General features: G+C 40.5%; 1 protein-coding gene across 3 annotated transcripts; it reads left to right on the top strand.

Moving 5' to 3' along the window:
• Window positions 1–198: 198 nt before the first annotated feature.
• Window positions 199–26,870, top strand: LOC110982373 (nck-associated protein 1-like). 3 transcript variants are annotated; one of them, XM_087130917.1, is made up of 29 exons: window positions 199–443; window positions 1,948–2,055; window positions 2,881–2,973; window positions 6,270–6,326; window positions 7,079–7,221; window positions 7,988–8,078; window positions 8,687–8,824; window positions 9,238–9,286; window positions 9,691–9,904; window positions 10,250–10,346; window positions 10,976–11,138; window positions 11,716–11,807; window positions 12,347–12,428; window positions 13,200–13,401; window positions 13,742–13,874; window positions 15,478–15,525; window positions 17,392–17,511; window positions 18,051–18,199; window positions 18,604–18,735; window positions 19,452–19,567; window positions 20,901–21,003; window positions 21,172–21,302; window positions 21,817–21,914; window positions 22,046–22,139; window positions 22,410–22,492; window positions 23,186–23,354; window positions 23,731–23,954; window positions 24,075–24,167; window positions 24,654–26,870. In XM_087130917.1, exons 1-29 carry the CDS (start codon window positions 345–347, stop codon window positions 24,753–24,755), a joined length of 3,423 nt encoding a protein of 1,140 aa, XP_086987043.1. In that variant the 5' UTR covers window positions 199–344; the 3' UTR covers window positions 24,756–26,870. The 3 variants fall into 3 exon arrangements, with proteins under 3 accessions (XP_086987043.1, XP_086987042.1, XP_022096418.2); XM_087130916.1 differs by having other exon boundaries at window positions 200–443; window positions 13,197–13,401; XM_022240726.2 differs by lacking the exon at window positions 15,478–15,525 and having other exon boundaries at window positions 200–443; window positions 13,197–13,401.

Below are 26,870 nucleotides of genomic sequence, written 5' to 3'. Positions count from 1 at the left end.
CCTCAATTTTGAGTGGAACCGGAACGTTAATTCGGGAGATTAAAAAAAGCGAGGAGAGCGATACTGCCGTTTGTGCGTTTCAAGCGGTGTCCTTGCGGGGCCACCGTAGGGGTATTGTTTGCTACATAAAATAGCCGTCGTGTTTTTGCAAAGACTCATGGGTAATATCATGTACTTCCGCGTTGACAGAAGAGCCTCGCTTCCGTTTGTGTGCAGTTCAATGCGTGTGGTGACCGCGCCTGTATTGTCAAGCGTTTTATCGGATCCAGCACCTGAGATACACCAATTCTGAAGATTTGACCCAGTTGGTGGAGTCGGGGTATAGGCTGAGAATCGCTTCAATAATGGCAGTCAACCACAGCCAGCAGAAGTTGGCTGAAAAGCTGACGGTTCTGGTGGATCGAGGTGTGGGAATGCTCGCTCGTTTGTACAACATCAAGAAAGTGAGTCCATGTAATGTAGCCTACACGTACTGTACATTGTTGTTAGGTTGTACACGTACAATGTCATGCAATTGTAGGTTAGGACGTCGGCCGTCAGATCGTTTGGACATGTTGGAAACGCACCATGTACTGTACATGTAGGCCTACTTTACTGACAATACCATGTCGCTGTTACGCCCCAACTATCAGTCCCAACTCAACTATAGTTGGGCCCGTCCCAAGTATAGTTGGGACAGACCCAACTAGAGTGCTACAGTTTGGCCAGCCCAACTACAACAGAGAGGTCCTGTGTGCATGATGTGCCCAGCATGTGCCAAAGTCATATTGTTTACAAATGTCATGTCATTGGTCATAGGGCTAAGTGCCACATTTTTGATGAATTGTGTCAAATGTGAGACACATTGACTTGGATAATGTTGGGACATTTCCCACAGACTTTGGTCAACAATAGTTGGGCCAGCCCAACTGCAGCACTACAGTCGGGACTGTCCCAACTATAGTTGGGACTTATGCTATAGTTGGGGCGTAACATCGCTACTGGTATTCAGACCGTCACTAGACCCTGACTCTGCAAGTTCAAGAAAAGAGTTTTGATTGATTTGATCAGGCTGTAGTACTAGCAGCTGCAGCAGGGTTGTTTTGGACCACAAAGTACATGTGCAGTGCAGAGCAAGCATTGGAAATTCTGATTGAGATTCTGATTAGCTCAAGCTCAACTGTCATCTAACATGTTTAAGTGAAATGCAATCCAAATTTTAAGACGTCCGATTCATTTGCATGACAGGGAGGCTAAAAAATTATTCAGCTATTTTTTTCCCTTTTATTAGTGAAGTGATCTTGCAGAGGATGTCATGAGAAATATTTTGATATAAGTTTGGATTCCATCGGACTCTGCAAAGCAAAGAAAAAATTCATTTGAAGCTGGGATGTTTGGAGATTTTTTTGTCAGTTTTGTACTTGAATAATACAAAGCAAACTGTGGTTATTTTGTACACACAAATGAGTCAGGATTTTAACTGAAAAGCTCAACATTCACAATTTTTGTTGAAAAAATCTTTCTTCTTATTTGAGTTTTATTTTGTGCTGGCTTTACTTGATATTTCAAAAAATTTTGAAATTGGAAATTAAATAGAGGAGCTACAGCATGCTGAAAAAGACATATTTTAATCACAATTTCCTATTAAGGAAATGAGTTTCCAAATAAACAGCACCCTGACATTTATGCATGTCCCTAGTATCATGACTTAGCTTTCTCATTCCCCTTAAATATGAAACGCCCTTTATATCATCATTGGTTGTGACATCTGGAAGAAGGCATCTGGGCGAACATAGCCCAGATCAATCCAGCATATAGAAACTTCAGCCCTTGCTTGATAGCACAGGACTTTGAGAAGTTCAGGTTTTGTTCCCACAAAATGAGATCTTGACCCTTTTCCAGCATTCCAGTTTGGGTCTAATTGAAATGACTGAAATGTTTCTACCGGTACTGTTTTTTTTTCACCAGGCATGTCAAGATCCGAGATCGCGTCCAGCTTTCCTGTCGGAGAAAGCTCTGGAGCCGTGCCTCAAGAACATTGTCAAGAAGTTTCCCCACACAGAGAAGAACGTACAGGTGAGGATGGCTGGCACTCACTTCAATAACTTAGTTTTGGCCTACTTGGAAGAAAAAAATCAAAAGGCAAACCTGGAGTTATTTTGCGAAAAAATGTATTGAAGAGAGGCTACATGTATTGTAGTTTCTCATGTGAGGTTTTCAAGAAATAAAATAAAGAAAGCCCTACACCTGTACACCTTCAGTGTACATGTACACCTCTACCCAGAGGGCTGTTTGTGGTTTTGTTAATGATCTATTTTCCTAAAATTGCCAAGGTTTTGAGCAAAATGAAGGCCCTATATATATTTTTTTTTTCAAGATGACTGACTTTCATAAAATGACAGATGACTGACTTTCATAAAATGACAGATGGAGTTTCTCGCCTCTTTTTGCCAGCACGTTTGTGTCCCCAGAAGTTGTCAAAATATCTACAGTAACTGGTTTGAATAAAACAGCTTCACGTGTTGTTTAAAATTTAGTGAATACACATTGAAGCACCCCCGACAAAGAAACAAAAACCCCAAAAAGAATTTGTAAAAAAGAGGCCAGTGGAGGTCAAAGAAGTAGTAAGCATTCTATGATGAGAAGTTAATTTTATTTTAAATCAGACTTTAGAATCTATTAGAAATTTTAGAAACTAGCTTATATATTGCTATAGAACTGTTAACAAGTCAGCTATCAAGTTGTATTGTGTGTGAAAAATGTACAAAGATGCGATTTAAATCACCATAACTATACACTGCTTACTTCCTTGAGGAGAGTTACTTCCTTCTGAAGTGAGATGGCTTCGTGATAGCTTTGCGTCCTTATTGTTCAGTTGTTTCTTTTTATTTTTCTTTGCAGGGTCAGTTGGCACCGATAGATCAACGGAAGACTGAAATCCTGAAGGTGCTGAGCGTGTATTACACAACGTTCAGAGACATCCACGAATATACGGTGAGAATTGAATTTTTAAACAATCCAAAATATTGCCGCAATCATAATAGCATTTTCATTGTCCGCCGTCAAAGTTAAAAATGTAAGTCGTCCTCCAATCCACTTTGAACAGCGACAAGAAAAGTTTTCTTTTTTTTTTAGATGTTCCTAGTTTGGGATCAAGGTTTATCCTGGGCTACTGATGTATTTGTGAGGTGGGCAAATAAATCTTGCCAAAATTCTAGTGCCCAAAACAAAAGCGTGGTTGTCAAAAAGGCCAGAAATAAATTCTGTATTGTCGAAAAGTACATTTACTCCAAATTTCCCCTCTGAAATAAATCGGTCTTGTATAATGTGCTCCTTTTACCATTCTGAATGATTTCAAACTGACCTGTTCCAAAATATCTACATGTATTTTGCTGTTTTATTCCATCTTTGTCTATTTTAAGTGTGAGAAGCACGTAGTAAAATTCAACAGAAAAGCTGGTCACTAAATTCAGTGAGTAGGGCTGCCTCACAGTTGAATAGGCATGTACACTGTATGGTCTTCAAGTGTGCATCAGGGACACGCCCCACTGGATATATATGTAGTCTGATTTCAGACTCACTTGTTTTAAAATTGTAACATATTGGAACCATACAACGACATCACCTTTTTTTTTATAAACCTAGAATTTTAAGCAAAAAAGGTTAGCTCACAATATCAGAAGTTGGATTTTGAGCCCTTAATATACACATTCACAGTGGTCACTGGTGGTTGAACTGTGTAATATCAAAGTCATCAAAATATAACAAAGTACATGTAAGCGATTTCTTTTCCCAATTGGACAGAATTTCTTCGGAGATGGAGGGGGAAATTACAAGTTGGCAAAGAATTGCAGTGAATGGCTGTATATCAAAGTCATGTGACTTGTCACGCTCAAACCATGTTGGCAATGTCGTTCGCATTTATCTTTGCATGTCCTCGGTTGAGGGGACAATTAATGTACATGTGTGCATGTAATTGGTTGGAAAATGTTTGCCACAAGATTTCTCAAGATTTTTCTGCGTATCCGGATTTTGGATCTAAACATTTCCACCTCTGGAGAGGTTTAGTGACTTCCATTTGGCAGAGTACCCGTGCCGTGTTACATGTACACGTACAGTTAGCTATGTAGCGTGTATACATATACCTTTAGCTATGAATAACCCTCGGTTTTTACAGTTTATTTTGTCGTCATTGTTACAACCCTTGTGGCAGACGTTTTGTTGGTGTCTCACCCCTGCCAACTTTCAAGCATGATTTTAGCACCCCTGTGTCAAGATCGTGCTCCGCGTCAGCCCCTTCTCCCACCCACGTCTATCAATCTGAATTTCAGAATGAATGCATGATTTCCGAGTGTTCAATAATCCAGTCAAGAATGACAAGATTAGAAAACTGCAGGCATTTCCTGGTTGGCCATTGTGAACAAGTCGGGCCAAGTAAAAAAACTAAATAGTTTCTCATTCCTCATCCATTTTCTGTAAATGGAAGAGATGGCCAGTGGTTTCTCTTTTCCCTCAGTGGTTTTTTTCCAAAGTTATTGGTTTTCTCTTTTTTCTTTACTGTTTCTAAAATTAAAGTGCATTTACCCTGTCTAACAGGTTTTAAACTTGCACAAGTTTCTAGCTGACGTTTTAATTTTTATCCAAAGTATTTTTCACTCGTTCAAGCAAGTTTTAAACTTCCATTTATAGCTATCACATGTGCTCATGTACATTTGAGAAAGAAGTAATTTAAAATATGTTTATCAAAAAAGGAAAGCTTGAAGGGGAAAATGTATGGTTGGGGAAGAAGGAAATAGGTTGAGGCGAGAAACTATTTTATGTTTTACACTTTGCCTTACATGTTACAGTGCTTTCCTTTTATAACATTCATGGCAACATTTCCTTGTCATATTCGAATTATAACAGCTCTCCAGCTCTTGAAAATCTCCACATGAAACCCAGCGTCCTCAAGTTACAGCTGTGAGGCTGAAAGTTAAACCTGTAACATTTGTATAAGATAAACAGCTGGATTATTTTCCCTGCCATTTCCAGAGGGAAGTTATTTTAGCGCTGATGCAAACATTGACTTTCACAACGTCATTTTCAATTAAGGGTGCATGCGTGCTGTCAGTGGTATTCTAAAGAGAGATTTTATTTCTGGAATTTGCTTGACCCTAACAGTCCCCATCCCATCAATTTACAACACCAGAGGTTGTTGAAATTTGATGAGTAGAGTTCTGTGTGCATATCAAACTTACTACACAAAGTGTTGGGTTATGACAGGATGAATACTGTGCCGATGCAGTAGCAGTGTTGGGTTTTGACTGAGTGGGGATGGTTGGTAATGCCCAGTACTTGCTGCTGGGTGGTTGATGAATAATGCTTCTGGAATGTGCTTGTAAACAATGGAGGTCATTTGGTCATGTACCTGTATTTAAGGAGTAACTTAACTTACGCCGTTTTCCAATACTCAACTTCAGCTCTGTCTCAGGCTTCAACTGTTTTTTAACTAGCTGACTCTGAAGCTGTAAGCCTAGTAATTAGTCTAATAGTACCACAGTACATCAAATAAGATGCAAGAAAGCCCAAAATTACAGTAATCCAATGTAATTTAAACAGTTAAGGCCCACAACCAGGGATTGGTTTTGGGAACGAAGCCTGAGACGGAGACGAAGTTGAGTATTGGAAAACGGCCTTACTCTAGTTTGGTGACCTTGCTTTTTTAAGAATAGTCAAAGATAAAACAAAGAAATCTTGGCCCCCAAAAAACAAGTACAATTTTGTATAGCCCTGCTGTTGCTGGATACGTAGTGTTCTCATTCCTTATACTACATGTGTGTATGGTATAATGACCAAGTATCCCCACTCAGCCAAAACCCCAAACAGTTTACTGCCTGTTGGAGTTTGTTGGGCTGTGATACAGCAAGTGGACAGTTGGAACACCCCACCCAGCAGCGACAGGGTGTTGGAAACTTCACAGGTTGAGTCAGCCTGCCAGAAAAATGCTGAGGGGATTACGGTTAATTTAAGGCATTAAAATTTCAAATGCATGCAGTGGCCATTGTGCACAATTGTGCACACTTGTGGTTTCTCAAGATTTGTTCAGATTTTAGAATTTTGGTATAAATTTGTGGATTTTTAGAGGTGAAATCATTCAGGATTTTGCTCCTTTTTAGCACTGTGTACAAAAGCCAAACAGATTCCAGTACATATAAGCATTTTATCCATTCCTGGCAGAAACCTTGCTGACCACTTATTTGTGTCTCTCGAGTTCATCTTTCCAATTTTTTTCAACCATATTTTTCTGACAGGATCATGTGACCGAGCTGCTTACGGTGCTATCCAGCTGTCATGTTCATTTCGACGTTGTAAGTATTGTATTAATGCCGATCAGACCTAGCCAATTAGCCTGTCATCAAAATTAGTCTGTCATTTACCGGGAAACCCTAACCCCTAGGCCTTTTTTATATCCAGCAAGATATGAAACCGAGGGATACCCCCCCAACATGTCCAATCGCCATACACACTCTGGACTATTGTTACCTATAAACACTTCCCCCTAGATGTTTGAAAAGAGTTCCCCAGACTCCAGTGAAACAATGACCAACAGAAAGCAGGGGGGTTCTGTCCGTCTCATATCTTGCTTCATATGGCCTTTTTTCAAGGCACCCTCCTCAATCCATGAAAATTCTCCAATTATCCATGGCAAAAAAATTGTATTCATCCCCAATCCATCAAAATCCTCCACTATTTCTTGACTACACTGTACACTCCTTTTAGGGGCGGCCACTGCCTCACTCTTTCAAAATCCCCGGACAGTTTGTGTCATGTTGGTATGGTGCAAAGGGTATCCTGGAGCAGTATGGAGGATTTCACATATCATGCAGGCCTGAATTTATGCGTGGCTGAAACCTTGAAACAATGTATCCCTCACAACCATTGATGCAGTTTTACCATTCTTCCTCAATCCTCCAAAATCTTCCAAAACCAGAGGATTTGGATGGTTGGTCGGGTCAATCCAGAAGTCAAGGTTTAGTAGTGCAGGAATGCTTTTTCATGAAGATGGATGTGTGCCATCGCCGCTACGTGGTTGGTGTTTTATATTTTCTTTGGTGTACAGACGGCGAACTTTGACATGACCAAGAACTACTTGGAGTTAGTGGTGACCTACATTTCTATCATGATGTTGCTGGCCAGAGTCGAAGACAGGAAAGCCATGTTGGGGCTCTACAACCAGGCTTATGAACTGGCTTATGGAAAAAGGTAACTTACGTCTTGGCTACGGCTCACTGTAACACATGTGTCTATTGGAAACCAATCCAGCCACAATCTAGTGGGTTCCCAAAGGGAAACTTGCTACTTCTTGCCAAAGTCACAACATTTGGGGTCAGTCTAATTTGTGCGGCTAGATCTCCAAATCCGCTGTGTTGAATGGTTTTTGTAAACCTTGCATTTATTTCCAACATCTTGACAACATTTTTGGCTTCCTAGAACATACTCGCATTTGGCTTGTTAATTTTTGAAATGTTTCAACTAATGGAATGATTGTTATTGTTAATAACATTGACTCTCTGATATCTTTGAAAATGTATAAAGAAGTTTATTGTAGGTCGTAAACAGAGCCCTATTAACCCAAACTGGCAAGGTCCTTTTGGCTAGGATACACTGTCAATTCTCCATAATCCTCTTGCATATGTTCTCTGGAGGGGTGCCCACTACCTCAGTCCTTCAAAATCCTCCGCCAATTCCTCTCTTCATATTGAGGCAGTGTGAATGGCAACCGGCAGTATGAAGGATTTCACATAAAATGTAGGCATGAAAAGTGCTTGTTTTTTTAGGGGGAAGGGCCTGCGTTTTGAAGATGGATTTAAATTTCCCTTTGATCTGTTGATATGATACGGTGAAAGATTGTCCTGAAGCTGTGAAACTACTGTCCTTGGTGTGTAACGTACCAGTGAAATGTTTTTTTGTCTTGCCATCTGGACTTGTTTGTCAGTGCGATATGAATGTTCTCATATTTTTTTCGTAGTGAGCCCTCGTTTGCCCGTCTGGGCACACTCATCGTCGAGTTTGACAGCCCCGTCAAGAAACTGACCCAGCAGTTTGTTCCCTTGGAAAAGGTGAGAAATGATTTTGCCAAATGAAAATTTGCCCAGAACATTAAAAATTCACCATTTTGCTTTTGTGTAGAAGCTCCTAGTCGGTGTACATCCCTCAATAACTTGCATAGATCAAGTCGAAAAACAGCCAGCACATCATTGACCTCTGATGCAGAGTCTATTTTAACTTTCCATCGTGGAATAGGCAATACGTCTGTCTGAACATAAATTTTACATGAGAGCTGAGCTCTGTCAACCGATTCATTGCCAGGAGCATGGAGAGTGTTGTTTGTCCTCACATGCTAGCATATGAGGACAGGTCTTCAGTTTGTGTCCTCATACTCAAGTGGATGTGAGGTCAGGTCTTAAGTCTCTGTCTTCACATGCACGATATAAAAAGTCTTCTCCCTAGTCTTTGTCTTATAGGCACACATGATACGAGGTCAAGTGTCCAGTCTCATATGGACACTTTACTGGCTCCTTGACTCACAAGTAGATCTATCGTCCTTAGGTACCTGCTATTTCCAATGGACAGAGATCTAGACTTTGTTCCAGACGACATATTCTGATGCAGCCGTCGACATGAAGAATAACCATTGACAATATTTCTGCTTTCTCGTTGTTCTCAGTGCGTTGCCTCGGCCCTGTTCTCTCTGCTCCATCTCTACCCGAGGCGCAACATGATGGCAGGCGAGATGCGATCCCAGGAGATGCTCAGCCTAGTCTCCAAACCAGCTCTGCTCTTGAACCCAGCACAGAGCGAGACCGTAAGTCAATGATGCCGTGACTGGAGTGAGAGACTAGCCGAGAAAGTCTCACTTGAAAAGTCTCAATGAAAATTGCCATCTTAATGGTCAATAGGCTTGATGTAAGGATTTTAGGAGAACAATGAACATTTCCTGTTATGCATTTAGATAATTTTGTCGTTCCAGTATGAATTCGAAAAGCCAGAATTTTTGACTGGTTTTAGTTGTTGAAGCCATGTTCTTGTTTTTCCCTTTGTTTCAAAGATTTTCTCAAAATGCACAGAGGTATTTCTGGGAGTTTTCAACATGGACATGGTTGACATTGAAATATTCCGTTCTGGTTGCCTGACAATTTTCAAATTCCACGAGGATTTTTGGTCTGCTCTCAGATGAGACCTTGTAAATGGGTTTTCATTTTGTATTTGTTTCTTCAGATGCGCTGCGAATACCTGTCCCTTGATACCATGGAACGATGGATCATCCGTGAGTTTTACAAAAATATTGGTTCATATTTTCAGAAACATCAAATCTGACTTTTATTACAAGAAACTAGAGCCAGTGCCATAGTCCCACAAGTCCCTGCAAATCCATCACAAGTACTCCAGACTTAAGCGAAGCCGCAGGCTATTCAAATGGACTGTGGCTTAAGCATTTCTTTATCGTCCACCCTATTACCTACGACTGGTCTTGTGGAAGGACTTACGAAGGATTTCAGGATAGCCCCTACGATGTACTTGACTCCAACACTGACTGGAACATTTTTAAACCTGCCAATCTTGTTGTTTTCTTCCATCGGTCTTTTTTTTTTTCGAGTGGATCTCTTCTGCCTTTATTTTTAAAATGCTGAATTGTCAAAAATTGAGAAAATTTGTTCTTTTCTCCACCAGTTGGGTTCCTGGTTTGTCCGACTCTCCTTCAGAGCAACGAGCGCGCTCACGCCCTCTGGAGGCCGGCCCTGCAAGGCGGATTCTGCATCACGCTTTTCCGCGACGAAGTCCTCATGTTCCACAAATACATTGAGGTGTTCTTTGACACCATCAAGGGGTTTCACAAGAGGGTGTTGGAAGTTAAGGAATGTTGTAACCACGCCCTGCAACATGCGTAAGTCTTACAGACTGACTTTATTTAACCTCTTCAACTAGAGTTTTTCTCTTTCAAAATTTGCTTAGTCAGTTTTAAGTTTAAAAACGAAAATGGTCAGGCCTCTTATCTGCTTAGGTCTTCTCATGACCAGCTAGCAATGAAAATAAGAGAAACTGAGAACATTGCATCTAAAAGTTTTTTTAAAATAACGTCAATCATTCTGACAAACATTTGATGCGTGGATTATTCAATTCCAAGAGCTCAGGTTTTTGAAGTCAAGGTTCAGTGCCTTTGTTTCAGATTTTTACACCTCTGCTTGTCGGATTTTTCTTCCACTTTCATTCATGTATGTTTTTTTTGCAGCCCCGGCGTGCACCGCGATCGACGGAAGTTCTTGCGTGGAGCTTTGAAGGAACTGGTCACCATCTTGTCAGACCAACCGGGACTCCTCGGACCAAAAGTATGGCTCTTCAAAATTGTGTTGATATCAATGTTCAGGAACCAATATTGGTGTGATCCACAGTACGGTGCGCCACCAAGAGGTTGATGACGAGATGCCATTTTTTGCAGGGCATTGTGGGAAATGGTTCACAAATTGTGTTCCATGGATTTGCTTAGAGAATTCAACATGTTCTTGATATTTGTTTGGATATAAGAGTCGCAAGGGCATTTTGAATATTCATTTTAACTACTCAAGGGGTAGAATGTCGCTCCGAAACTTCATATTTTAAAAACTGAGAAATATCCATTTATACCGGGCTTTTGTTGACCATAAACTTGGAAATGGCGTCTCTGTGCAACCCTTTGGTGGTGCACTGTAGTACATGTCCCGTATTTGAGTGGCCCAATGTCAAAATTTTGACCAATCACTACATCTCATGAAATGACAGAGAAGGGGCGCTTGAAGATTTTGTCATGAAAACTTGGACAAGGTCCGATGCTGTAGACCTATACATGATTGCTATAGGGTCACGTGATGTCCACTTTTTCCCACAATACAGTTGGGGCTCCCATTGGTGTGAGCCCCCTGACAAGTGTTTATCAGATACATAAATCTCTGCCGTTCCTTACATGTTTCTCCCATCGCAGGCGTTGTACGTCTTCATGGGGCTAGCTTTTGCCCGTGATGAGATCCTGTGGCTTGTCCGTCATGCCGAACACCCTCATCCAAAGATGAAATCCAAGACAAATGTGGATGATTTCCTGGACCCTTTGCTGCCAGAGATGCTTTTTCACATGGAAGAACTCAGAGGTGTGGAAACTTGAACCTTTCTTGAACAAATTGTTATTATCTATTTGTGGTTATGACACCAAGGATTCCTCAGCGCCCTAGGCACTGTAAGCTTGCAAGCCTGAAGAAAGCTGTAGAGAGGAGACAGTGAGAAGCAGTTACAGTTTAAGAGGTGGGAGGAAAACCCCAGAAGAATATTCTGGGTAAAACCTACGGAATCAGCTAGGGACTGAAAACCCAATCCACATGTGGGCCGGGCCGGGATTCGAACCCCGGGCCGCAGAGGCGGAAGGCGAGGAAAGAACCACTACACCAACCAGACATGTAATCTCCTTGTCCTCTTCCAAGTAAATTTAGAACTAATTATTTTAAACTACTGTGCACTCATTTTCAAAAACTAAAAGCAGTAGAAACGTTTTTTTCCTGCTGTAACTTGAGGATTCAGCAAAGCAACTTCAGACTTTGTATGAGTTGGTCATGGCTACATGTACCTCTAGAATAGAAGTCTGTTCATTGCCAATTAAAGTCACAGTTCAAGCACAGGCTTGTCAGGTTGTTGTGTTTAACACATCGTTCATTTTTTATCCTTTTGATTCAGCACTGGTGAAGAAGTACCATCAAGTTCTTCAGCAATACTATATCCAATACCTAAATGGCTACGATGCCATCGTTCTCAACAATCTCGCAAAGGTTAGCCCCTGGTCGACTTTTGGTATCACTCTTAATGCTCGTGGTCTTTTGTTTGGTCGCACACTCAAGTGAGTGGAAGATTAGATTCAGCTAGAGAACTGGTGACTTTCTGAAATTGTTTAGGTTTGTCGTTGACAACGGGCAGGTTAGAGTGACAACTGTTTGTCTGCTGCATCAGTTTTGCCTGGTACCTGGGATATGTTTTGTGCATGGGTTACCAGGGAAAATTTGCCAGATGTGGACAAATAGTCATCTTTGGACCTAGCCCAACATGATGCATTATGAACTTTTTAAAGTTTCCTTTGCCGAACTGTTTCATTAAGTAATGAGCTCCGTCAGCCATTTTTTTCAGCCAGGATGGTTCCAACCCTCTCCTAATCTTGAACACTGTAAAAGCCAGTGGTGCCGCCATCTTGTTATAGAGGCTTGAATCTGTTGAATACTAACAATACTTGGGAGTGATTTTGATGACTTAAAGATTTGAAGTATCCATTCCGGTGTTATGGTTTTGCATGTTATTGCTTTGTTCCTATTCACAGAATCTTCCATTGTGCTCAGAAGACGAATCGGTCATTCTCTCTTCCTTTGTACAAACCATGGAAAATCTCAGCCTTCAGCAAGGTAAATTGGTCACATTTTAACCCCGTAAACAGGCCTTTTTTTCTCAACCATGTGACGATCAGCCCCCTGCCAACCATGCCTATCCATGCCCATACATAGGCCAAGTTTCATTTCAATCGTACTGTGCGGAGGACACTGATCTGAGTTTTCTGTTCAAAATGTGACCATGACCTACCTGCCAACAGTTCCAATTTCATTGGAACCATTCCAAATCTTGAGTCTTCAAAGATATAAAAATCATAATAAACGAAAATTTGAAAAAAAAGTCTCATGCACCTCACACCATCTAGGAAGGCTGCTCGTTAGTGATAAATACACAGATGCCCAGAGCGGGGTGAGCTGGAATGATAAACAACAGTGATCCACAATGCATGTTCTCCTTGAGATCGAGTGTGAAGTCCTTTCTGCAAAGGCGCACAAAGACACGTGACACAAAACCAGCACTTTCCGATCTCGCAGTGTTGGCAGATACGCCTAAACTACAACAAGCCCTGTCCAATTAGGCTGAAACTTAAACAAGAATGGACGAACCCCATGTCGGGATGAGGCTTTGTATACCTTCACTTCATTTTAAACAGAAAGTTCCTTTGTTGCAGACACAGCCAAGACAAACACAAAATTCATCTCAAATCAGTTTTATTATAAAACACCACCAAAGGAGCAGTCCAAGGACTTGTACCATACTCTTCTGTTTACATAAAAAGTCAGAAAATAACTATTAAAAACACAAAATCACGTCCTCTGTTTCAATTTTTTTTTCATCCGTAGTAGAGAAGGGAGAAGTGTTTGACTTCCGCGGCTTCCGTTTAGACTGGTTCCGTCTCCAAGCCTACACCAGCATCCGTAAGGCCACGCTCATCCTGACTGAGAATCACGAGCTGGCTCGGACCATGAACACCATTGTCTTCCACACCATCATGGTGGATGCCCTGGACGAGATCCTCAATGAAACGTCCGACTTGAGCATCTTCTGGTAGGAATCCTGAATCTCAGACCTCCGTAACTCCAGGATCTTAGACGTAACATATTCAGTTCTCGATAGACTTTTTTTAATCCCGTTGGAGTTTTGAGTGGATTCTGTCTGTTAATACCTAACAGAGTTAAACCAATTCACAAGCTATTCAAATGAGCTGTGACAAAAGCATTCTTTTGTCGTTGTTCACCCTGTTAGTTATAACTGGCCTTGGAAAGGGACTTGTAACTTGATTGGCTTAGTGGGACAATTTGTGTTCCATACAGTAAGTTTAGAATTTGCTTTAGAATTTTAAAATTTAGAATTTTAGAAATCTTGTGATTTTACCGTCTCATTCCAGCCATCGTAGTCGGTTTTTTGACCGCATGTTTGAGATGTGCCTCAGCTACGCCTCTCAGGCGCGTTACGCCATCGCGTTCCCGTTGATCTGTACGCACTTCATCAACTGCACCCACGAACTTTGCCCTGAGGAGGTACGCAGCTTTATTATTTTTTTTAATTGTCATGAAACCAGACTGCATGGTTTCACGTGCACTCTGCATTTCTGCAGTTCTGAATTTTGTTGCGAGCATATTGATTTGAGGGTTTTGCGGCTTCAAACTGGCACTACAAGAACTAAGAAAATGACAGTTTGGAAAACTGCCAACTTAATAGGGTTGTGCAACACAGGTGATTCACAGTACAGTGCGCCACCAGGAGGTTGCCATAGAACGACTTAATTGCAGTGCATTGTGGGAAATGGTCTATAAATTCTATTCCCTTTCTGCGCGCGGGGAACTTGAATCATTCATGAGTAGCAGTTTGTCTGCTGACGTACACTCAAATGCCAGACTGCAATGCTTCACCTGCTCATCAGCTTTGGAAAATGAACTTTCTGCGGCAGTATCTTGGTGGCGTTCTTTATTGTGAATCACTCCCACTCACTGGAAGAACAACACAAACATTAATCTTCAACACCACCACGGCATATCTTCTTTGCCGCACAGAGAACTGAGTTTTTTCTTTACCCAACATCAAAACTTTAAAAAATAGCAAAATTAATCGCTTCTTCCCATTTCTCCTTGGTTCATGATTTGCGGAATTCTAATATTCTTTAGAAATATTGACACATTATCTCCACTCGTCCTTCCAGTTTTCAAATTTCACCTGAGACTGTTTGTTCATGGATTCTTGGCCAGAACTCAGCAAAAGATTTTATCTTTGCACGGAGGCACTGTTTTTTAATAATCCAACTGTTATCCTTGTTTCCTTTCACACCACCCTTTTTACATGCACATTCGTTTCACTTCAATAACTTGCTTGTGCTCAATCAACTAATTGTCTGACCAATGCCCACTGACGACATGGTTGTGTTTACTCGTTACCCAAACCTGCTTAACCTCAACGGGTCTTTGCAATGCAGTTTTTTTACCACAACCTTTCATAACGCACCTTTAGGTTTCATATATCTCATTTTTAATTGTTTTGCAACTGCGAATGTTATTTTGGTACCCTTTTGGATTTTATGCTAATCTGAATTTCCATATTCATGACCAAAATTGTGATGTTATTCCAGGGAGAAAAAGCTCAATATTTATTGAATGGTGTGCAGAAGATTGCTGGAATATTGAATGTTTTGCTGTTTTTAATTTCCTTTTCTTTGGGGAATCATTGTTGCTTAAGTACATTGCCATATTAAGACAAGCAGTCTTTGTTTTCATCAAATTTTCAGTTAACAATATCAACAGAGAACCTATATACGATAGAGCGGCGTGATTAACTTGCTAGCAACGGCGCCCTCTGTTGTCCAGAAGAGCATGGACAATGTTTAAATGCGTCATAAAAAAACTTCACTTTTCATTTAGTTAACCCCAAAACGAGGTCGAATAGATTTCATGCATTAATAAAGATCGTTAAGTCGCACAAGAAAGTGTGTCGAAGAAAACTTCATTGCCTGGGCTGTTTAATACCAAGCTTTCCAGTTTCATTCTAGATTTTTCCAAACTTCTGGCTTTCATCTGTCTTGAGCTGGGGGGGGGTCCTCTGACCATTCCTTAACTGTTTGATCTTAAAACTAAAACTCACTAACTCTTTCAGGTTAGTGCACGAAATGAGCGTGAAACGAGCACATATTTTATGGATAGGGTAAGGTTTAACCGTTTGTCACATCAGCCATTCCATTAAAGTGTCTCCTGGCACTTCATTCGGGCTCTTTGTCAAAATGTTTCTCACTCTTTGGGTTTCTCCATTACAAGAATTCCATTTTGCTGCAGAAGAGTTTTAGAGCATTTTGCGTACTGCATGTCTTCTAAAAGATTCACAATTTTGGAACATGTTTTGCGGTTCCTTGACTTTGAAAGTTGTACCAACTTCATGGTTAAAAAACTGTAATGGTTACATGTCAGAGGGTGCATGTATCATGAATGGAATGGCTGCATGTTGAATTGTGGGTAATTCCATACACTTTGTCTCGTCATGTCATTTTCACCTGCATCACTTGTAAACTGGTTTCTAGTGCTGTTTGTAGTAGAAGTCTGTTACTAATAAGTAGGATGCCAGACCAGCCTCTACAACTGACCCACAATAATGCCTTTCCCTGACAGTCCTAAATCTCCCTATTTCAGATTGATTTTATATACTCCCTAGGGGGTTAGGTTTAATGATTTAATGAATGATGCAACATTTGCCATAAGATTAAACTCTGGTACTCATCAAAATTGATTTCCTTTTGTAATCCCAGATCATTTGAACAGTCGAAAACAGTCCAAACTTCAGTCACTATCTTAGGTGCATCCTCTTTGACTGCTTTGACGGACAGACAGGCTTTGCCCAGAGTATACACAAGACTAGTCTTTGTGAGCTCTTGGAGAGGGGTCTCAAAGCGTGTAGTTATATATAAATGAGTTTGTCTCTTCATTCAATTGGGGACCCTGAACAATAGAGGACAATAAGGTCCCCGATTGACAACTGTGTACAAAACATATGGGTGGTCTTGTAAAAAAGTTAAAGTACAAACAAAAGAGGAACAACAGGGGGTCCCAGTTGCAGGCAAATGCTTACTTGTGTGAGGAAGTGTGGAACTGGGCTGATAGTTTGTCCAAATAATATATTCCTTGTGTCCCAGTGATTCACATGTCAAAAAAAAGTGGAATAGTTTTGTTGGAGGCCGTATTTATGTAACTTTGTAAAACCAAAGAATTCCAATTTTTCCCTCTTTTATGTTATTGATTTTTACCTCTGAATATATGATTTGAAAATAGTTATTCAAATATTTGATTATTGGTCCAAATTTCAAATATTCAGCATTCTTACAGGTAATTCAGTCTTATAGTTTGATGTCAAGCCTTGACAATTCAAACATTTCTTCTGTTTTTTTTTCTTTTGGTGTGGAATTACCCACTTTTTAAATGTGATTCTCATGTCTTGTACTCATTACACCCATTGTCATAGTTTCTGACCACAGTAGAATTCTCTGGTCGTGTTTGTAACCAACATTTTGGTCACTTTCGATTGTTTGTCGAGATCTAGAAGTATGGAAGTTCGTAAGTTTGGTCACCCTTTGCATGCTTGGTTTTGCCGTGATTTTGAAACTTTTGTCAAGTATTGTCATAAACTTTCCTCTTCAGTGTTTTGTTTGTTAATAGATAAAGAAGCATATAAGTACAATAAAGCAATCATAAAAAATGAAATTTGCAAAAAAATGGTCAGGTGCGTTGTTGGGATGTATTTCAATGGACAGTGTAACGGCACTGGTTACCAACCAGAAATATCATGTGGCATAACATGTCTTTGACTGGTGCTCAGTCATTTTCCTAAGTGTAATATCGGCTTGACAGTACATTTTCTTCGCCACCACCCTGTTATACTGAAACTGCCAAGTGAATTCTTCGATAAAGATGTGTTTGTGTAGTGTAGTTATGTATTTGCACTAATCAGTCACAACTTTGAGCACTTGGAGTAATTAGTCTCTTATCCAGCCACTCATGTGGTTTGCTTAATTTTTTTGTACAGAGGTATCACATTGGAGACCGCAGTCTGACCGTCACCAATGCATTCCTAGACAGGCTGGCGAAGGAGGTCAAGGATGTGGTGACAAAGATCTGCACAGAACAGTGCATTCTGAGCGATCAGGTTTGGTTGTTTTTTCCACGTTGTGAATGATTGTTCAGAAGTAATTACTTTGTGCAAGTTTGTACTTTGGTCTAAGCAATGCAATATTTTTACTACAATCCTCAAAATGGACCTGTTTGTTTCAATAAGCTTATTTTTTTGTTTGCATTTTTAAAAGGTGTTTTGGTGCTTTTTTGCTTTTTAATGCTAATACAAACTTCCATTTTCATAAGCAAAACTGTGATGTCATTCCTTGGGGGGAAAATTAAGCCAATGAGCAACTCTTTCCTCAATTTTTTTTTTCAGTGAACGACTTTTCAGTCTCCAATTTAAAAAAAAACCCTGCAAACTGATCAGTGTTTTCACTGATTGACATCCCAGCAACAGCGCCCTCTGTTGTCCACCAAAGCATGGACAATCTTTTGTATGTTAAAAAGGTGCATTTTTTCAGTACATTTAGTCCCAACAGGATGTCAAATTGTTTCTATACATCAAAGAAGAGCATAAAGTTAAATATAAGTGTGTCTAAACTGTCAAGCTTTCCTTAATTTTCCCAACAGCTGTTGCCCAAGAATGCGGCTCCCCATCTTGCCAAGAACGAGCATCTCAGACGACGAATCAAGGAAAAAGACAAGAAGAACAAGAACATCCCTGAGCCAACAGTCCCCGGATCGGAGAGCCATCGCAAGACGCGTGAGAAACTCAGCGTGTAAGTCACTGTCCGTTGCGGCTTTTCATACCAAAGAAAGGTTTACCACGGTCACAGAAGATCCTTGAAAGTCACGGAAGATCCTGGAAAAAGTCACTTAAAGTCACGGAAGAAGATCCTGGAAAAAGTTGTCCTGGAAAGTCACGGAAGATCCTGGAAAAAGTTGTCCTGGAAAGTCACGGAAGATCCTGGAAAAAGTCCTGGAAAGTCACGGAAGATCCTGGAAAAAGTCAGTTAAAGTCACAGAAGATCCTGGAAAAAGTTATCCCGGAAAGTCACGGAAGAGTTATGGAAAACAAATTTAGCTACAGATTTTGGTGAAGTCATAATCGCCTCAGTTGCACTTTCATCTGAAGATTGAACCAGCCTTTACGACTTCATTCTGTTTTCCACTTTGCTCTCAGCTTTGACAAGCTTCACATTAGCCTGACGGAGCTGTGCTTTGCCATCAACTTCACTCCCAAAATCGTCGTGTGGGAGCACACGTTTGCTCCCAGGGAGTACCTCATTCAACATCTGGAGGCCAGATTTGCCAAGTAAGACTCTGCATTTTAGGGTCATTTTGTAAATTCAGGGTCCATTTTTTTCCCGTCCCTGTTCCAAGACCAAGTCAAGAATTTCCAAGATTTAATAAGTGCTGCAAATTACCTGCCAAATAAACGAAACTAGCTTGAAATTGATTTCAGTGATACATCCGTTGTCAAATTTTTTAGATGGTAAACATGGCAGAGGTAACAGAGATGGAAAAAATCACATTTTGGAACCTAAATTTATAGAATGACCCATTAGTTCAATCTCCATTCTTAATTAATCCCAAATATCTTGGGTTTTTGGCGACAGTGTTTTCTGCACCTTTCAATATACAAGACTTTGTGCAAATGACACATGAAATTCAGAGTGCCTTTTTTGTGTGTGAATTGAATTGTGAAATTCAAGCCAGATTGAGAACAATTGCACGGGACACTTGGATACAAAAGGGGTCTTGAAATGTTTGGACAAGGTCTCAAAGGGTGTAACTTCCATTTTTACTAAAGAGAGTGCATTTCAATTCGAAGTTCAGTTTTGACTCAGTACAATGCTTTCATTGTTTTCTTTCATCATGTGCATGTAATTATACCTCTTTGGCCGGTTAAAAAGCCTAGTTTTTGTCCCTGAAAATTGGAATAATTGGTGAGTTCTGGAAAGGTCTTTCCAAGGTCCTGACAACTGTGCAGAAATTGTTAATGGACGTCTTTCACTTATTTCTCAATAGAGCCCTTGTAGGCATGATGATGTACAAACCAGAGACCAACGAGATCGCGAAACCCTCCGAGCTTCTGACCAGCGTTCGCACCTACATGAACGTCCTGCAAAGCATTGAGAGCCATGGTAAATCTGTAAAGAGTTGTTCCTTCAAATCATCGTTGTTTGACCCATAAACTGACTGATCTTATGCATAATGTTTATGCACAATGGATCACTTTGTGAGACACCAAACTGTGAAATGCCAGTTCATGGTATGACCTTCGAATTGTAAAGTAACAAGATCAGCTTCCTTGTAAAATCTTCTCTTTGAACATGTTGGAGAGCCTTTAGGCCTATTGTGGGTAATTCCATAAATTGGTGAATTTTTTTGTGTGTCACTGCAACATGTGACAAATGATTTTGAAAGTTCAGAACACATTTTCTAATTTCCAAGAGTGATGAATTAATTAATGCAAATTAACCTGCCAAACAAATTGTGATATGAGATTTTGAAGCTTTTCACAGTGGAGGTAGCAAGTAAACTAGATAGGTTTATGGTAGCACCATGGAGGTATCTCTTTGAGTATGTGGGGTTCTGAAAAGAACCGGTGGCACTCAACGTTTTGGACAGTATGCTCTGTCCGTCGTCAGGAGACCGCTGGCTTGGAGATGACCCGAGCCACCGGTTGGATCCAGAGTTAGCATCCTCTCCACACCTCACTGTCCTCTACACACCACATAAGCTGCCTCATCACTGGACCCTCTGCAGTCTCCTGACGACGGACAGAGCATACTGTCTGAAACATTGAGTGCCACCGGTTCTTTGCAGAACCCCACATACTCAAAGAGATATATCCATGGTGCTACCGCAAATAGTGATAGTTTGAAATCAATTCCGAAGTTCCATATCAAATAACAAAGGTCAGATGTAACAGGGACACAAAAAGGTCACACTTTTGGACCCCTAATTTCTGGATTTACCCATATGGGCAACAAAATCAGTTTTTTTTCTTTTCCCCGTCATTGAAGTTACATTCAGCAAGTAAGTATCGTATATGCAAGCCTGTGCGGAAACTTGGAGAAAAAAACTGTATCCACTTTCTTGGATAAGAAAAGAATATCTTGCAACTTGACCACCAAGCTTTGCCACGTCAACAGACTTTTGGATCAACTTTTTTCATGAAACAAATCATATAGGGAAACTGACGAGGTGCTTATGAATGACTATAAAGATGAACAAAGAAATTGACTGAAGCGGGATTTGAACCTGCGGCCTCTGGAATACCGTACCAGTGCTCTACCAACCGAGTTACCCAGCCCTATATTGGTTACTCTTCCCATTTGTCAATATCTCTGTTCGGGGGGGCGCTAGCCAGAAAAAAAGTTTTTTCAACATCAACAAGTAATGACTTTCATACACTTTGAGTTTTCGATGATGTGTGATTTTTTGTTTTTTTGTTTTTTTGTTTTTTAATAGTTCATATTGACGTGACCCGAGTGTTCAACAACGTCATGTTGCAGCAAACACAGCAACTGGACAGTCACGGTGAAAAGACAATCACCATGCTGTATACCAACTGGTAGGGAGAATTTTGCTGTCATTAAAATAATCATTTTTACTGTAAATTAAGCCCCCAGTTTTAAAGCAAATTGTTGGATCAAACTGGCCACAATAGCTGAAGTGTTTTTGTCTTTCTAGATAAGATGTGGAGGTCCTCTATCCTTTGACCTTTTTTTTGGGTGTGTAGGTACTTGGAGGTGTTGCTAAGGAGGGTGACCTCAGGTCAAATCTGTTTCTCCCCTTACCAACGTGCATTCATTAGTCTGGCTCCGGACCCTCAGCTCCCCTTCAATGCGGAGGAGTACACAGACGTCACCGGTCAGTAGCTGCGTACTTTGTTAGACTAGTTGGAATGGCAACTTTATATGTTAACCACTGGTCCATTTTTGCCCAATACCCAGGATGCATTTTGTGGGCAGGTTACCAGGGAAATTTGGCCAGTGGTTGTTAAATGGTTGTTGCTGAAACTTGCCTGTAATTAACCATCTTATAAAGAGTAAATAGGATATGTCAATTTGTTAGCCAAAAAATGCCCCGTCTGTTGATGAAATTTACCTTAAACGTTGTTTGGTCTGGAAGTATTTCCAAATTTTCAGTGGAGATATTTGATACTGATGTCAGAGAGAAATCTGCAAAACTCTCTGAGGTTGAAATTCAGAATCTCCAAAACAAAAGACGATGCGTTTCGGAAAGAGGTCTGGCACCTATATCATGATATCTGGAAATTGCGGTTTTAGCTCTTATCAGCTTGGTACCATACTTAAACAGTTCAAATGAGTAGAAAGTTCTTGTTATTCGTGGTGGTGTTATGTTGCCTTTTTTTAAAATCCAGAATTGCGATCGCTGGCGGAGTTGATTGGAGCTTACGGCATGAAATTCCTCCACGAGAGCCTCATGTGGCACATTGCCAGCCAAGTCAGTGAGCTCAAGGTCAGTCATGAATTATTCATGTTTGTGTGGATAATCACGTGTCATTAGTAACCATAGCAACATGGACTGGAATGACCACTTTGAGCACATACATTCAGCATGTTTCGAATTTTTTTGTTTTGTTTTGACAGAAACTTGTCTTGGAGAACAAAGACGTTCTTCAACAGCTGAGGACCAATTTTGACAAGCCGTCCATGATGGCCGAGCTGGGCACGCAACTCAAGTGTGAGTCTTGGTCTTGGTCACTAAGGCTTGATCTTGAGTAACCTAAGATCATCATTATCATTTACTCTATAACCAAGAAAACAATTTTTGCAAGAAATGGGTACTAGCTAAAATGCCATATACATTACACTTCTCTGACTGGTCCCCGACTGAATTTTGTTCAGCACGTGAATTTGGTTATCATTGTGTTGGGCTTGACTATATGGATATTGAGCTCTGGTTTGCATATTTTTCTGTAAACAAGTTCCCTTGTTGTCTTCTCATCTCCAGCCATTGAGAACCTCCTGACGAGGTTGAACATCATCGGCGTTATCCTTGCCTTCAAGTCTCTCACTCAAGAAGCGCACTCAGACGTGAGTATGCTGCCTTCTGTCTTTATTATTCCATGACGGTGAACACGTTTTGCCAAGTTTTGGCTGAAGTGAGGCTTGAAACTTTGCATGCTGGTGGTATCTACTCTGAGCAGGGACAGAAGAGGGCTTGTTTTTAAATGAAATTGACAGTCCTTTGGTACGAACTCACCCCAAAAGGCGCACAAGTTTATGCGCGTTTGGCATGGGGCATGCTGAGTGCACGTAACAAATTTATGCCGGAATGTATGGTCTTTGCGTGCATGCCAAACGTGCACAAGAACCTAGTTAAAAACTTCATGCTATCTAGGTCAAGGTTGAGAGACCAGTCCCACCACAGGTCAATTGCTTCATTCTAGAACCAGGCACAATACATTCCCCAATACCACTTTTGGTAGAGGCATTTTCTGCTTGGTCACACAGTTTGCCGATTGTACTCGCTATTTCGTATAAAGACCGGATCCCACAAAATGGTTCTTAAAGCCATTTGTTTTCCATTAAGTTCATTTTATCTTTCACTGGATAGAGGAAACTCAGTTTGCCATCCTCGTGTAAAATGGACATTATGTGGGTGGAAAATGTTGAGGATTCTCGTTGATTTACATTTTGCAAGATTTTTATGAAAGGCTTTCAAATCAAAATTGGCTCTGATGACTTATCACTCATTTTGTTAGATTGGTCACTTTTTGTTCACAGACGATAAATCACAGGATACCTTTCCTCTACAACACCATCACGGATTTCCGAGAGCACGTCAAGGCATCGGGGCAGGATGCGGTTACCGTGGATATGCTAGCATCCAGTGTGGGGTTGCCGTGTAATGTGGATCCAACGCTCTGCCATGCCCTGCAGGCAGAGAAAGACAGTGAGTTGAGAAATGGGCCATTGAGAGTCCCAGTCCATTGCAAGCAAATCACAAGTCAGTCCCAGTCCGTCACAAGCAAATCACAAGCTCATCACATCTCAGCCCCAGGCCAGTTGCAAGTCAGTCACAAGTCAATCATAAGCTGTCGTAAACCTATCACAAGTTCATAGTCCATCATCCGATCCAATCGTAGCCCTCATAAGTTGATCCCAAGTCCGCCACAAGTCATTCGCAAGTCCATTACAGGTCCATCACAGACCAATCACAAACCCACGAGCCAATTGCAAGTCCATCACAAGTCATGTACAAGTCTGAAAAACTCCCATCAGATACAAAGTATTAGAAGTTTTGTTAAACTCTTTTCTTTATCTTGAAGTTGATCCAACGGAGGACTATAACACATCTTGCCTGATCATGGTCTTCATCGCCGTCTCCCTGCGCGTCTTGGTCCGCAGCGAGACCACCGTCTACAGTCCCGTCTTGGACGCGCACCCCAACAACTGTCATTGCTTTGCCAAGGCTATCAACGCCATCGCGGGGGCGCTGTTTACCTTGCACAGCCGGGGGGATGTGGAACAGCGGCTCCAGGAGTTTTTGGCAGTAAGTTGCCAAAAAAAAAAAATCATCTTCACATTTTGACAAGTTCTGCATTGCTGACTGTTTGATCGCTTCTGTACATGTCTTAGTGATCAATTGCTTTTTCATTTTTTCACCTTGTAGTTGGCGTCATCCAGTCTTCTTTCTCTCAGTGGGGAGGCAGGCAAGCAGATCCAACCCAAAGCAAAGGAATCACTCTATCTACTTTTGGACCAGGTAGTTCATGTCAACCCTCACTACCAAAAAAAAAAATTTAAAAGCAAACAACGGCTCGACAGCATTTTTCCATGTATGTGTTTTGCTAAAATCAGTTTAGTTGGCAAAATCTGGAGAAAGTGACGTTTTAATTCACGTTTTATTGATGAATCCATTGACCGTAGTGACACTGTGACTGGTTATTTCCAGAGGCCCCGGCTAATGGTGGTGATAACTATTGTACAGAGCAACTGTTCCATGACAGTCACTCCTACAACGCCCACCATTAAAGGGGGCCATTGGGAATATTCAATGATGTCATTGCTTGATTTGTCTAAATATTAGAAATTTGAACTTTTGAGATGGGGGTTGTAATAAAAGCTGAACATTTCACTCTGGAAATTGGAGAACTTTTTTATGGAAGTGATTTTGTGTTGGACTTCTGTTTTAATTGACCCCATAAATAATGTAGCTGTGATTTTTCCTCGTGACTTTTCCGTCATGCAGATTGTGAAGGAGTCACCGTTCCTGACCCAAGACCTTCTGGAGTCATGCTTCCCTTACGTACTACTCCGTAATTCCTACCATGCTGTCTTGAAAAGGGAGTAGAGAAATTCAGCCAATCAAAAGAAATGTACCATACCGACTGACCAATCAGGAAGCTTGTTTTTTGTGAAACCTGTACATTGTGAGGCACACAAGTTTTGAATTTTTCAGCCGAAAATAGCCAATAGTAAGGCATGTAAGATACCAATTAACCAATCAGAAAGTCTGTTTTATTTTGTATTCCTGTAGTGGAGATGTTTACAGTGTCTTTAGAAGTGACTGACAAGAGTAGCCAATCGCAAAACTTGTAAAATACTAACCGACCAATAAAAGTGTCTGTGTTATGACATTCTGCATAAGAAAGGTTTTGAAGGCACCAGACCAGTGTGAACATTTTCCATATTGACTTAAAGATTTGCATGCAATTATTTCTTTTTGGGTCTGACAATGACCTGCAGAATTGCTAGATTTTTAGGCTGAAAGTTCTATCTTTGCATTTGCAAACATATTTCAGTGCTTGGGTTCAGGGAGTTATGCTTATATCAAGCACACAGGTGCTTGTTCCCTAGTTAAGGTGACAAACTCTTGTCATTACTGCCATTTTGGTGAAAGACGTGCATCATTACACCAATTGTGGTGACAGACGTGCATCATTACACCAATTGTGGTGACAGACGTGCATGGTTACAGCAATTGTGGTGAAAGACGGGCGTCATTACACCAATTGTGGCGACAGACGTGCATCATTACACCAATTGTGGTGACAGACGGGCATCGTTACAGCAGTTATGGTGAAAGACGTACGTCATTACACCAATTGTGGTGACAGACGTGTGTCATTACACCCAGGGCATAGGGTCCAACCCACATTTCTTCAGTGAACACGCTGTCGGTTTTATTCACAGAAGCTTTTATCATAGTTACAATTGCTCTGTTTCACTTTGGGTCTTTTTTATTTACTCAAGTTCTCTGTACCAAAACCTGTACCAAAATGCTGTTCTTTTTTAAGGTTTGTATTGAATGTTAAGAATAACTTAAGAACAGATGTAAAAGATTAACTTTTTTCTCAAAGGAGAGATTGGGTCATGGATATCTGAAAGCTTGTTTAAGAAGCTGCATTAATATTTTATAATTTGTATCTGCCAGGTAAATTTGTTTCGCATCAAAACCTGGAATATTTAAAATAATATATCCAAAATGCCGCACCAGTTTGGATTGGCCAGAAAAAAAGTCTTTGTAAAATCTCCCATATGCTTTGTACATGAATGTCAGTCAGAGGAATTATGGGCAACACAGAAAGATTCGATGCATATCTTTTTTTAGAGCGTTGTTCAGTTATTGAAATAGCAAATTTTCTGTTTTCGGACACTGTGCCTTTCGCGTAGGATTACATAGAAATTTTTTTAGCCATCTTGGTTCATTGTTTTAAAAAAATGACTCAACCTAACCAAATAAGTCACAAATCACTACAACAACTTTTGAGTGACGGCCTTTAGGAGAATCTTGCTTCATGCAAACGAATGGGTTCCCTCAACATGTTTCACCCGTACATTGTCCGTTTTTATCCAGATGGCCAAAATGTTTGATACATCAAAACAAAGAACTCAGTATGCTCTTAAAACAACAGAATTACCAAATCCAAAAAATATAACCTTAAGACTCATTTTGCTGGATTCGGTCTTAAATGTTGCTATTCCAAACTCCTACAACAGGGCATTGTCGGTAGTAAGACCACAGTATACAAAACTTGTACAAGTTGCTTACTTGGCTGTGCGTCTTGATCAGAATTTTTAATGAAATAAAATGATACCGTGAGTTGTAAAATAAGTAAAGTTATTAAGTTCGTGTATTAAATTACTTGCAGAAATGATAGATTGAACAAATGCAGTCAAAATACGTGTACAGTGGTATAAAAATGATTTTTTTTAATTATAGTGATAGGTGTCGAAAACCAGTGAATTGTTAGTTTTCAGAAAACATACATTGATATTAGGGGCAAAATTTCAGGAAAGCTTTTTGATAAACAATATTCACCGGTTTCATGTTAATGGACCTTGGTTACAGATATTTAGATTTTGAAACTATTTATCCAAGTTGGAATTAAGTTATGAGTCGCTGTTTAACTTGTACAGAAATAAACCGATTTGGCATAAAACTGAATAGTATATGAAAACACTA

Source organism: Acanthaster planci, linkage group LG21, assembly GCF_054643075.1.
Source record: "Acanthaster planci isolate LZ-2023a linkage group LG21, COTS_SCS, whole genome shotgun sequence".
NCBI lineage: Eukaryota > Metazoa > Echinodermata > Asteroidea > Valvatida > Acanthasteridae > Acanthaster > Acanthaster planci.
This window is presented reverse-complemented; position numbering and strand designations above follow the sequence as displayed.

Excerpts from the sequence above, each read along its gene's own strand:
- LOC110982373 (XM_087130916.1), top strand. The coding sequence starts at position 345 with ATGGCAGTCAACCACAGCCAGCAGAAGTTGGCTGAAAAGCTGACGGTT. Across the intron at positions 15,526-17,391 it reads GCACATATTTTATGGATAGG|AGGTATCACATTGGAGACCG; the intron begins GTAAGGTTTAAC and ends TTTTTTGTACAG. Across the intron at positions 18,736-19,451 it reads CTGGAGGCCAGATTTGCCAA|AGCCCTTGTAGGCATGATGA; the intron begins GTAAGACTCTGC and ends ATTTCTCAATAG.